At 46.8% G+C, this 13,759-nt stretch overlaps 1 protein-coding gene across 5 annotated transcripts in view; it reads left to right on the top strand.

Annotated features, from left to right (window-relative positions):
* The window catches only part of rhea (Talin_middle and talin-RS domain-containing protein rhea), a 179,209-nt gene that overhangs the window by 81,984 nt on the left and 83,466 nt on the right, over positions 1-13,759 (top strand). For all 5 annotated transcript variants that reach the window (XM_084607575.1, XM_084607579.1, XM_084607577.1 and 2 more), the window contains exons 16-22: positions 1,559-1,647; positions 4,456-4,711; positions 6,271-6,322; positions 6,405-6,558; positions 8,791-8,892; positions 9,625-9,792; positions 13,022-13,345. In XM_084607575.1, coding sequence (XP_084463701.1) covers positions 1,559-1,647; positions 4,456-4,711; positions 6,271-6,322; positions 6,405-6,558; positions 8,791-8,892; positions 9,625-9,792; positions 13,022-13,345 — 1,145 coding nt within the window. The remainder of the gene's footprint in view (positions 1-1,558; positions 1,648-4,455; positions 4,712-6,270; positions 6,323-6,404; positions 6,559-8,790; positions 8,893-9,624; positions 9,793-13,021; positions 13,346-13,759) is intronic.

Genomic DNA, 13,759 nt, shown 5'->3' with positions numbered 1-13,759 from the left:
AATGCACCGAGATTATTTGAAATTTTCAGATTGGTGCTTTAAATATGAAAGAAGCGCCGAAAACAACTTTCTGTGCCAGGTTTTCCCACTGATGTGTCATCTTTGGAAAAAAGGTGTAAAGTGTCTCTATCCTTAAAGCGTGATCATGGTTATTTAAAGAATGATCATTGCGCACAGGTGCACAAATTGGGTTTAGCAATTGGATGCACTATTTGAGCATTGCCGATTACTTGCTTTGTTGTTATGCGTGGCTCGATTACTTTGAAAACCTTCAGGCTGCAGTGTTACTCGGGCCACATGTCGGGAGATGCTGAACACCTTCACGAAACACAGCTTGGCACCTGTGATATCATAGCGTCATTCTGCAGCAGTGGCAGGGGGGGGCAGTAGGGCTAGGGAATGGAACCGAGCTAGTTGTTTTATTGCCATTAGAAGTTGGAGAGGCATGACAACGACACAGAAGAAAAACATCAGGCATGTAACAGTGGCCTCGTAATGAAGGATTCGGTGGCAGGGCAGCTGGATGCAGATAGGTTGGCTGGTTTGGACGTGGTTAAACTGTTGTTTGGGCAAACTGGCACTAGGAAAGGGCAGGGGTGGTGCTCTTGGCAACTGTCAGGATTGTAGCAGCTGCCATTTTTGATCGTGCTCTGTTCGTAAAGTGCTGGGAACTCCTTCCGGAGAACATGCTTGCTGTGTTTTCGCAAGCAGCTCTGGACATTGTAATCGCAATTTTTCCTAGAGCATTCTGTTTGCATCGATGTCTGCTCAGTATTGACTTTTTCACAAGAAGGGGGGGGGGGGGAGGATGCTACCATTTGGACATTGAGCTGCACGGGAAAGAGTTACAACTCAGAACACCAGTTTCACCGAGAGTCATAAAAGAGTTCTATAAAGCGATTAAAACTGGGGGGGCCTAGTGTCAGTAAACAGGAGAACAGAGGATTGCAGCAAAGGGGTACTGCACAAAGCACTGTTTGCTTTACTTCACATTTCAGATGTTTTATTGTAGTGTAGATTGCTTTTCCTGAGCAGAGTAGAGCAAAGACGGAGGCTAAGCGTCACAGATCGCTTTACGTGCAGCTGAAAGTGTTGCTGCAACATTGTGAAACCCTCGCTCTGTGCTACAATGAATCGGCGAGGCAAACATGGTTATGCAGTGACTGTTCCTCGAATATTCCTTTTTTTTTTTGTCAGACTTGCTACTCTGTACGTAGCACATATTTTGTGCGTGTTCTCTGTAAGCCTCGTGCCTTTTGTTGGCGGGTAAAAAACCCAAAGATGGCAACAGCCCAAAGATATTTGTTGATCCTTTTTTAGTTTGCCAGTCGGCACCATCCTAGAGCCGGTGAGCTGAAGAACTTAGTTCAAAAGCTGTTCCTTCGATGGCGTGGCAGTGGCACACTGGGATGTGTAGACCACAGTAAGGAGAACTGCCTGAGGACTCGATGGAAAAGCACAGATAAAGGCCAAATCAAATTTCTTTAGTTGCATATTTTGTTTTTATTTGTGAAGATGAAAACCGGTGGGTGGGTGTTGCTTCTTCACCTTCTGCCAGGAGCCCAGGTGGGAGTCAAGGGCCACATGCCTGCACCGCAGCAGCAGATGGAGACTGGCCAGGCCATCAGTGCGCACACAGCCACAACGGTGAGTGCATTCCAAAACTTAATCGGTGCAAACTCTGGCTTTTCCTCATGCCAGGTAGGCTTTGGGCAGTGGTCACTCAAGTTCCTTCTTTTGTCCAGTTCTTTATTATTAAACGCAGGTACCTGGGCAAGCTGATGTGAATACATAGTTAACATAAGCGCATAAACATGACACAGAGAAATTATAAGGACACAACAAGCGCTCACTTCAGCTTCTTCTTAACTCCAGGAAGCAAACACAAAGCAAACGAAGATGAAAAGCAGAAAAAACGTCAAGGCCACAACGAATGACATACAAATATTAAATTAATTTATAAAATACTTTAAGGCGAAAGCCTTTAATGGCTCATACTGTCGTTCACAGAAGGTGTCACACTTTGCAGCCACTCTAGGTCATGTGATGCCACCCAAGATGGCGGCCATCATAGATCAAGGTGGGCCGCCTTGGGCCCATGCCCCCCAAAGGGAGAGTATTAAGGCCTTAATACGCTTTCGTTACATGGGAGGCGGTAGCTGGCAGCTGACATGGCCGAGCACTAAGTGGATGTAGCAGGCGCTGCCTTCTCGGGCCTCTCCTTTTATATGGGAGAGTGATATCAGAGTCAGCATGTCATGATGCTTACATTCATGTTATCCATAAGCCAAGCAGGCATGTTCGTACGGCTCGGTTAAAGCAGGGCTTTATATGCTGGCTGTAAAATATTATAAGCTTATATCTACACTGTTGCGTCATATACCGATCCAGGCGTCCGTGTGGCACCTTTCATTTGGCGCTTCCTCGAACGCCACACTACACAACCTACAGAAGCAGACGCAGTAAAACCAGAAATCAGCGAAGTTTGAAACAAAAGCTTTTGCCTTATCACGCTTTAGTGGTCCATAGTGCCAGACAAATTTTTTAATTGGTATTTTTATCATTTTTACAGAAACACAGAAGTTCAAGTTAATTTTTACTTTTCATAATTTTTAATTTTTATAATATATTTATATTCCTGCCATTCCTTATGGCATTAGTGCTTTTTCGGGGCTTCTACTTTTTTGCTCTCTGTTTGCTTCCTGGAGTTATAAGCAGAAGTTGGAGTGCTGTTGTGTTCTTATATTTTTGGCCTATTCCCCTGTGTGGGTATGTGCCATATGTTATTTGCTAAACAACGACAACAATATTCTTTCTGTGTCCGTGTTATGTTAGCTATTTATTTATTGAATTATTATCTTTAGCATCCTGCTTGCCTGAGATTTGAGGCCATTTCAAGAAAGGGAAGCCGTCGAGCAGGTAGTGCGAGCAGTCTCTTCTAATGCTTGCAAAGGGTGGCTCTTCTCAGGAAAGCTCTTATTTAACAGTGCTGAAATTTAATGCATTAGGGTCATTGTGGGAATTCTCACTTTACGGTTTTCCAACTACTCTGGCATTCTGCATCCTCGGGAATGGAACTAGATTTTTTTTTTACGAGATCTCTACGTTCTCACATGGGAAACCTAGGTCCGGTCGCGCTAAACCTTGCCGGACACTAATTAAGGTATTACTTGCTCACTTTCAAGGGGGCTTGCGAGAGAGGGTACAATGTGAGCTGGAAGAATGCAATACAGGAATGGAATGAATTGCCAGATCCTACTGTCATGGAAAATGACCCTGTCAAATTCAAACAATGCTTACTGTCTGACTTTGAACATTAAATTTGTCTAAAATTTATTTTCCCACCCACAGTTTGATTAATTCACTTGCTCTCCTTGATTGCAATTTTTGGTTTTACTGATTGTATTCGTTGTAGTTCTTACTCTCATTGTATGCTTATATATATTTGTTTTACAAGATTTTTTTGTTGTTGCTTTAACATCTTTGACTTTCCTCATGTACTGTTTTAAAATGTATGTCGCTTCAACCCCCCCCCCCCCCCCTTGTGTACTATCCTGTAAAGTAAGGGTTCAATAAATGATGATGATGATGAATGTGGATGTTATGTGCATAGTTTGTGCGACTTGGGAATGCTGTTTTCGTGTGGATGCAAGGAAATACCCATGCCAGGAATGACCAGGTGGTCCACTGGGGCGGTGGACAACCTGGTCATTCCTGGCATGGTCATTTTTTTGCCAAGAATGAAAGGCAGTGTTTGTACCAACTCTATCCCATGCTTATTAGCATTGTCCACAGGCATGATTAGTGTAAAATGTCAAGAAAGAGTATGCTCAGAGTCCTAGTTCTTGCAAAAAAGAAAGGCAAACTTTGCTGCATTTGTGGGGCATGCATGAAAGAAGGGATGACACGGAAGGAAAATGCAGAGTGCAGATTGGCTGTGGTGGTAACAAAACCTTAGTAATCAAGAGAAATGCTTTAAGCCAGAAGACAATACGGTGCCTTTTGACAGTTCAGTAACAGTATCCGTTCGAGAGAATTCTTTGCTGATAATTGATTTGTCACTATCACGTGCAGCATTATTTTGCAAGCAATTACACTTCATCAGGAGCAAAGTGCGCAGCAAAGTTTTGCGCCCTTCGACTGGCACAAAGCCATTATGTGCAGCAGCTTCACAAGCGCGACTCCCTTTCTGAATGGTGAAGCTGGTGCACATTTAGGGTGGCTTCAGTGTGCTAATGTGAAAGCATCCTGGGTTTGCGCACTGCAAAAAAAGCCCCACACACAGACTGACAGAGAGAGAGCAAAGAAACAGTAAACCATGCTTGAAAATGTCATCTCTTGTCATCTCTTGTCATCTCTTGACGAGCATTATAACTAAGAGCCCTGAAAGTTGGAATGGTACAGAACTGGGGTTATCTGCTTCGTGGTGGTGACAATGTCCATGTTGTCTTTCAGCCCGCACAGCAGCCATACGTGCGGGCGCTGTCTTCGGAGCCTCAGCGGGCGCTGCTGGGGAGCCTGGGCGCTGGCCGGGATGCGGTGCAGGCCTCCCTGCGGGAGCTGGAGTTGCCTCAGGCCCGGCCCCTGCTGGGCTCGGACCCTGCCTCCCTGCAGTGGCGCCAGAGCCACCTGGACACCCACCGCCAGAACGTCAGCTCCCAGATTGCGGCCATGAACGCTGCCACCGCCCAGGTGGTCACCCTCACGGCAGGTACATACCCTTTCTCAGGGGCATTGCTTGTGCTGTTTAAATCAACATTAAGACCTGACTGAGATTGAACATTTGTAAAAATGAAGAAAAATGATTCTAGAGTCCTGTCTTCCTTAAATGGGGCAAAGATTGGTTCCACTACTGGAAGGGGCAGGAGGGAAAGCACTTGGCTAGGGATGGTCAAGTGCTTTGACCATTGGCCTTGGTCATGCAAGTTGCAGGGCTCGGTCCCTTGGTGTCATGCATGGTCACCTTTCTCTCAGGTGTTGAAAGTGTGGGTTCAAGGTCATAAATACTACACAAGCTTTTCAGACCACACTGCAGGAGCAAATGATGACTGGCCTTTAACAGAAAATATAAACTCTTTCTGTAAATATGTTTTGTGCTTATTCTTTAGTCAAAATTCTGAAAATCTAAGCAGCGTTGGATTATATGTTTGCCATTATAGCACCAGTTCACCCTTAATATAATAAAGTTAGTAAGCTCTGCATTTTTATATCTTAAACCGAAATTTCGCTGCATTGAAATTCATTTCTTAGCATGCACATGAGCTCCTGAAAACATGTAGCAGCCTTGCTAATATAAACCTTCATTTGCAGTGTAATCTCTGCACTGCTCATATGAATCTTTCTTGCCCAACGGCGATGTATGTGTATTCTTATACTCATAGAGATGTCGCTGTGTCCTACTTGTGTTGCAAATTGTCAAACAACTTTAGCGCATGTCATCGCAACGAGCACTGTTGGCGTGTGATGCTCTAATTATGAGTTTTTGCTTTGCTTTCATTGTTATTCGTTTTGAGGGCCACCACCTCATTGGTTCACAAACATAGGAAGGTCAGTTTCTCCCCCCCCCCCCCCCCCCCCCCCCCCCCCCCCGCATTCAGCCGTATCCTGACAGTTCGCATCTATCTGAGAATTGTTCCAAGTACCGCTGGATTAGGAAGTATTTTTGTTTGTATGCGCCTCCAGATGCTTTCTTTGCTCCTGTTTAGTGTCCTATCTGCTGGGCCTGAATCAAAATCGGCATGTGTGTAGCTCATCTAGGTTACAATTCAAGGTGTTGCAGCAGGCCTGCTTCCGAGCATTGGCAGTGCGCCACCATTTTGGCTCTAACCTTGAACTGGCACTCGCACTTCATAATGGATTTCCTCGACTCCCCGTTCACCAGCTTCGGCCGTACTTTGCCTGTGCATGTCTTGGACATTTTACATCTGTCAGTCAAGCCGCATCCACTTTCTGGCATGCACTCAGTGTGTGATTTTGTGCGTGCTCCACTTAGCCACTTAAGGTCTTGGCATAACTTCTTTTTTGTTGGGCTCATTTCCAACCAGTAGTAAAACTTCCCTACATTGAATGTGGGGGAAAATTTACTTATTTTGGTTAAAAGCATGTGGTGTCCTGTAGAGACAGCGTTGTGAAAACATTTTGTTATAGCGAGGAAGCTTAACCGTACATGCTCTCTCTGCTTTGGGAAGTGTGTCATATTGATTCAGCTCCAATGGTATAGACACAAAGTTGTGTAAGGCCAAAACAGTTGACCTTGCATTATTTGTGCAGGGCCACCAGAAGAAGTGGACCAGCCAGCCGTTGGAGCAGCCATCACCTCCATGTAAGTGCGTTTGGAAGGAAGAATGAAAGGAGCAAGGGAAGGGGAGGGTGCCATAACCTGAGCTCCCTGCCCCTCCTTGCAGTGCCAGCAACCTGCCCGAGATGTCCAAGGACGTCAAGATGATCGCCGCTCTCATGGACGATGAGGACTCGGGTGAGAAGCTCCTGGATGCAGCCAGGCGCCTCTGCAGTGCCTTCTCCGACCTGCTGCGAGCTGCCGAACCCCAGAACAAGGAGGTGGGCGCATGGTTTTTTTTTTTTCGTTTCTTTTTTTTGCAGCAGTGATGGTTTGTATCAACCTCGACACTCTGATGTGGTGTGGTGTCACGCATACAGTAAACCCTCGTTAACTCGAAGTTGTAAAATCCGGGAAAATTTTGAGATAAGCGAAGTTTCGAGTTAAGCAAAATGCCAAAAACTTCTGGCGACAATCCCTGGCGATCAATCGCGCGCCGCCGCCGCCGCCAATGCCCGCCGTTGCCACTGGTGCACACCGCACGGAGCGACGGAACTCTGCGACAGAGGCGCCTTTTCAGCTTTGCTTTGTTACCGCCGCCTCGTCGTTCGGTCAGGGGGAGTACAATTACGTTATATCCCGTTTCTAACACTAAACAGCATGGCTTATGGTAAAACAGGGATGAATTTTTTTGTAATGCATCGCGTGTAAGAAAAAAAAAAAGAAAAAGGTCACAGCTTAGCGGTGCGCTACTACACTGCGATGCAAGCAGCGACTTCCTCTTGCTCCTTTCAAAAATGAACAATATCTAGCCTTTTTATTTTCCTTTACTACCCTACCAAGCTTTTACTGAATTGTCTCGATACGCTCGTATATGCACGGATCAGACAAAGTGAGCGTCTCCAGGTTCTCCGCTCAAACCAACTTCGCTCGTGCAAAAAAAAAATAATAATAATAAATAAAGCCAGGACGGAAATTGAGTAGCCCAAAGCCTTTTGCGATTGGCTGCCTATCGAGCTGCTTCTGGGTGATACACGAAATTTTCTACAAACCCAGAACCTGAGTGCGACAGCGACGAGCGAAAATGCTTTGGCGGCCCTCGGCCCGTCCCATTCGTCGACGCTCCACTGCACAAAGGGAGCTTTTGTAATAAACAGAAAAGAATTCTCAGGAAAAACTCAACTTTATAATTTTTAAAGGAAAAACGGTAATGCTTGCCCGCTTCGCGTTGGCAGTCGACCCGACAAAAGCGTCCTCGGGCTGCTAAACGTGTCGCATAAACCATTGGTCGCCGCCGCTGCATTCATTTGTTGCGGAGCAAGCGTTGCGGACTCCACATACACAACAAAAATCAATCAACGCTTTGTGCACATAGCACGATGAAACAGAACCACACAATCACTAAATGGCTCTTGCCAGTATGACCCATCAGCCCCCGCGCGCGATCGGCGCTTACGTTACTGCTCCCAAGGCGAAATACAGCTGCGTCCATGGGAATTTTGTATTCGCTCATTGAATGTGACCGCGTTCGGCACTTAGTATAAGAACAAAGCGCTCGCTCGGAGCCCCTATCGCCTTTCGGTAATGACCTTTGCCTTTGGTCCTTCTGGTCAAAATTTCGAGATATCCGCATTACGCCCGAAAAATGCTTAGAGATAAACGGGAGCTAATACAAAGCACCTATGGGAGGTGAAAGCGCGGCCTTTCGAAATTTTCGACTTAACCGATTTTGCGAGATACGCGAGTTCGTGTTAACGAGGGTTTACTGTATATTCGGCTTGAGCCACAGGCAGTGCAAAGGCAACACTGCAGATCAATCCCATTCACATGCAAAGCTTCTAGTCTGGTCTGTGCAGTCGGCATTTCATTAAGGCAATGTCTAGCAGAGGTGATTACATTAAAGCATCCTCTACCCTCAGCAGCAAGCAGTGCATATCCTGCGACACAGCCATTTGACTCCAGGGGGCTTCTGGTGTAGTATCAGGTTGACAGCATGCCACGCTGGTGGGTCTTAGGTACCGGCCCTTCTGATCAGGGATGCCATGAGGGGAGAGAGAACAGAGACTTGCCAAATATTCTTAATGGGAGGGGGTGGGGGTGGGGGAGGGCTTTATTATGCATTATATATGGGCATTTACATTGTAGGAAATGCTTATGGTATAGGAAGTGGGGGCTGAGCCAACACTAGTAAGAATACTTTGTGTGGCTTTGGCCCCTCCACAGCCCAACCTGGCTTGGTTGTCTTTGCATCAGACTTCCTTATACTCGCAGACAGCTTTCTGTGGCTCTGCAACAGAAGAAGCTAGGCAGGAGGAAAGGGAAGGAGACAAGCCCTTGTCACTGGATAAAAGCAACCGCTGGTGGTGGTGGTGCCACCTTTTTTTTTTCATTTTCTGGCCTCCCCCTTTCTTTTGAGCTTGTGGAGAGCCCTGTTTTCAGTTAAAGCACTTTGTCTGGATGTGGTGGTGAGCTTCCATCCTCTATCCTCATTGAGGTGTGCCTTCCTCGTGCAGCCTCGCCAGAACCTGCTGAATGCTGCCAGCCGAGTCGGGGAGGCCAGTCATGCCGTCCTCTACACCATTGGCGAAGAGGACGAAGCTGACACCGAGCTACAGGTGTGTCCGTGCCTTTCACATTGGGTGCGTGCGTGCATGTGTGAGCGTGCACGTACATGCTTGCATGCATGGTCACTGCTTAGGTACCACTGGTGAGCCCAACAATTCGTGATAGGCATTTTTTTTTATGCTGAAAGAAATGGTGTGACATTAGAGGTAAGGAGTGTAAAAAGAACTGGGTAAGAATGTGACCTAACTAAATTGAGAGAAAAAGGGTGTTGGCACAGCACATAATTCGAAGGGGAGACAACTGCCACTCCTGAAAGGGTAGCCGAAGAGGTTTTACAATACGACAAGCTCAAAGGGGACGATTGTATGAAATCTATAGGTAAAGAATGCAAAATCTTTTTGGTATAATGGGAATTTCGGTGTATATATGTGTTTTGTAACCAAGTATAAACTGTTAGTCTTTGTTTGAAATATTGAGAGAGAGTTTCAAAACAACCATTATTTATAAGTAGTATTTACGTTCGTTACGTGGAGACTTCTAGCCTCAATTTCTTGATGGTGGTGTTCTTTAGTGATGGCTTGAGCTGTGCAGATGCAACATTGAAGCTGCTTCTCTCTCCACTACTGGGAACGGACCTAAATGTGCGCGAAATGCAGTTGTTACGAAGTGGATATTTTGAATTGCATTCCTGGAAGCTTTTGTGTTGTTCTTGACGGCGTGCAATTGGTACTGATCACTGGTCAGAGGGCGTGAGAGTGAGAGGAGGCTCATCCCCTGTGCAGGACCAGCTCCTGGCGGCAGCCAAGCAGGTGGCCAATGCCACGGCTGCCCTGGTGCTGCAGGCCAAGAATGTAGCCTCCACCTGCGATGACCAGGGCCAGCAGAACAAAGTGATTGGTGCAGCCACCCAGGGTGCCCTCGCCACCTCCCAGCTGGTGGCCTGTGCCAAGGTGGGCAATAGCAGTCTCGTACGTGTGCGATTGTGGGGAGACACGTCACATTAACAGCCTTTCTTATTGGTGATTTTCATGAAGTCAACAACCACTGCGGCAGTGGTGTAAAGGAGTGTGCACAAAACTGTTACTTGCACCAACACCTGCATGTATTGCTGGCACTTTCAGACACTGTTGTCTGATTTTTCGCGTAAAAATATGACTCTTGAGCTGTGCTGCTTAGATGTTTGCATAGTATCGATGTAGAAGACCTGCTAAGTGTAATTGCATGACTTTTCTCTGGTACTAGCAATACATTGCAGAGAGAACATGGGAACAGGAAGTCTAGACCCTGTTGTCAAACACTGACAGGACCACGACAGTGCTGTTCTTATCAGGCACCCTATACAGTCGAACCCAGATATATCGAACTCAAAGGGGATCGTGAAATAGTTTGATATATCGATAATTCGATATACAGAAATTGGCTTGAGATGCCGCTTCTGATTGTAAAAAATGATACGGTATTTGTCGCGTAGTCAACCCAGTCGCATAATGAACTCACTTCTCATTTTTGCTCCCGAGAATTTGAAAAAAAGTAAGTTTGGGGGCGCGTCCCTCCATTTCGACCGTCACATCCACAGCTCATTTATTGGCAGCGCGCCAAGATGCTGCGCAGCGATAACGTCACGACGTGTTTATCTTTTGACTATACTTTTCATAGATCCTGCGGTGGCAGGGAGCGAACTTGGCAGAGTGTCCGTGAGATGGCTTGATTGCACAAGCCTGGTTCAATTTATTGCGCCGCGCTTGGGATGAGGCGGGCATAGTCCACTGCTACAAAATCATTGGCAAGCGTGATAGCTGCAAATGCCGTTTGAAGCGAGGAATGTTAAAAGCCGGTGTCATGATCGAAGCCGACCGCATACTTTCGTTGATTCACAGATGCCAAAATGAATGACTCTCGCAAAAAAAAAAAAAATAATAATAATCTGCCACTTCTAAACGTCCGCAACCGCCATAGCTTACGCTGCGCTGCACATTCAGCCCGACAAGAACAACTCTCTCAAAAGAAAAAGAAAAACTGCTGCATCTTAACCTTCGCAGCTTCCATAACATACTTTCAGCACGACGGCAAAAATAGAAGACTGTCACAAAAAAAAGAAAAAGACAAAGATCTGCTGTTTTTTAGCGTCCGTGGTCGCCGTAGCTTACGCGCGTTATATACGCGCGTTCAGCACGACGACACGATGAGACGCCGCAAATCGTACGTCAGCCGCCGCGCGCAGAGCGTTCACAACACACACTGGAGAAGCATCTGACACGGGCTGAACTGGCTTGTCTGCGCATGCGTAGTGTGTGCTGCTGCAAGCGAAGACCGGGAAAGAGAGAAGGGGAGAGATAAAGCTCAGCAGAAGAGTATCGCGTTTTTCCCCTCTCCAGAACACCACGGCTGCATTGGTTCTTTCTCATTCCTTTACACACACATGACTTGCAAATGTCACGTGCTAGCGCGGCAGTGATCACCGCAGATGCGCGCACCTTTGGAGGAAGGGCGCGGCGCTGCCCTAGGCCAGCAGTCGCCGAACTGTGCCCTCTCATTCCTTCCGCGCATGGCTTGAAAACGTCGCACGGCAAACGGTCGAGGTGATGAGATCGTCTTTGTTGAAGGCACACCGTCCAATGCGTGGTAAGGAATTCGATATATCGAACGACCGGTGCAATTGAGTTTGATATACGACGCAGCTTTCCTATACTTTTACATGGTATTTTCAAGGGGATATTCCGTGAGTTCGATACAACCAAAATTCGAATTATCCGGGTTCGATATATCCGCGTTCGACTGTAAATTTCGATATATCCGTTTCTAAAATAATGATCTACCTTACCAAAAGAGTCTAAGTAAATGCAAGGAACTATGTGATAAACATCAGTGAGCAAAAATGAGTTCTAGGCACATTTCAGATGAATAAATTTTTATGTGTATGGCTGCCTCGGTAATTGAGGGCTCCAGTCAGACGCACAAGAGATGCCAACAATTGAACAGGATTGGACAGCTGTAGTTGCAGTATCATACAAAACTGGCATTAAAACTTTGCCTCTGAATTACTGTCCGATTTCTCTCACAAGTACCACTAGGTTCTCATCTCCTTTCACGAGCAGGCAACCACTGCTCAGTTTCTCACCATTTGAAAATATTGATTCGTAACTTACGAACCTTTATGAAGTTTCGAATAGGGAAAGTGCAGTGTGGTTTTAACAGTAAATACTAGTGAAAATCTCTTCTCTGGCAAACTGTCCCTGTCATGCATAGTTCAAAGATAGAAAAAATGGAGTGGGCTTTAATAGTTGCATTGAAAAGGCACTTATGTGCCGTCCCTTCCATCCTTCCCATGTCATCTGATGCCGAACACCTCTCCATGTATATTCTCACAACTGCAACTATCGCAATGGAAAGCGACACGAACAACAGAGCGTGTGGCATTATGCACAATCCATGCTACCCAGTGTACGCCAGCTAGTCTGAGGGTGCATGCCCAAGTCTGATATGCCTTGGCTGTCACCGGGCAAACTGGTGCTTTTGATGAAAGCTGCCATAGTGCCGTGAACTTATTCTGGCTAGCAGTATTGCATGGTGCGTGTGTTCGGAGCATTACATCTGACCAGCGCATAAGCATCCTGACACTCGCAGCATGACTTTCACTCGTAACTAAGAATGACTGGAGCTTGGTAGCTTAGTTTTTATACCACAGGCAGATAAAACATGCTGAATGTCATTTCCAATCATCTCTATTTTGTTTTTGTTTTATTAAGGCATACAAATTGTAAGGACAGGGCATGTGCTGAACACTTTTATCCTTAATACAAGCAACTCACAGCATGGTTTCCAAGGGACTAGAAATGTTTGTCTTGTGCTGGCCAGAACTGAAACGTAGAACATGTAGGGGATGCGATAGGACCAGCCAGAACTAAAGTCCGTTGTAGCCAGGACCAGATCTCAATACTAGGATGGTGACTTTCGAAAGCATCGATTCGCCTAGCTGCAGCCAAAGCATGTTGGAGTTGGATGCAGATCATCAGACCACCGGCCAACTTTAGACTACGCTGGCTGCGCAGAAAACCACATACTCCACTGTTTGCAGTTCTTTTTGTCGCAGTAGCTTTCTAGTGCTCTCCCATGGCAGTGCCCACCACTACATATTGTGTTGTGGTTGCTGAGAGGTGCCCGTTTGTCGGATGGGTGCAGATTGTGGCGCCGACCATCACCAGCCCCAGCTGCCAGGAGCAGCTGACGGAGGCCTCCAAGGAGGTGGGCAAGAGCGTGGACGCCATTGTGGCCAGCTGTGAGGAGGCGACCCACCAGGAGCCCCTGCTCTCCGACCTGCGGGCAGCTGCCGCACAGGTGAGCCGCGCCCTGGAGGAGCTGCTGCTGCTCATCCGGGGGGCCCCCGAGCGGCGGGCACGCTCCACGACGGCTGCGCACGACGGAGCACTGGACACCATCCTGGACGCCACCGATCGACTCTTCTCGAGCACGGGTGACGCCCCCGAGATGGTGCGGCAGGCTAAGGTGAGCAGGTTTTTAAAGCGAAAGCCTTTCTTGGCCCATGGACTGCAGAAATGTCTGCAGGAAATGTTCTCACAAACTTAACACAGTGAAGAAAAAACAATCCCACCAGGAATCAAACCACTATCCTTCTGACCTTCAGCCGTGAGTGCTAGCCACTTGGCCACACCAGCCTCATGAGAAACCGATCGTAATTCTCCTTGACTAGTGTGAGGATGATAGTAGCGATGACAACAACGATGTAGTCAGTGACAATGATAACGATGGTATGTAGTGATGATAATGACGGTGCATTCAGTTGATCATGATGATAGTAGTACAGTAGGGATCGCAGTGACTGTGCAATTAGTGAAAAATAGTCCTTCAAAGTGGCTTTTGCCATTTCTACTCTTAAGCTTAAGCGCCATCCTGCAATTT

Source organism: Amblyomma maculatum, chromosome 6 (assembly GCF_055883805.1).
Source record: "Amblyomma maculatum isolate TAMU_Amacu chromosome 6, ASM5588380v1, whole genome shotgun sequence".
Taxonomy (NCBI): domain Eukaryota; kingdom Metazoa; phylum Arthropoda; class Arachnida; order Ixodida; family Ixodidae; genus Amblyomma; species Amblyomma maculatum.
The sequence above is the reverse complement of the archived record's forward strand: the minus strand, read 5'-3'. Positions and strand labels throughout refer to the sequence as shown.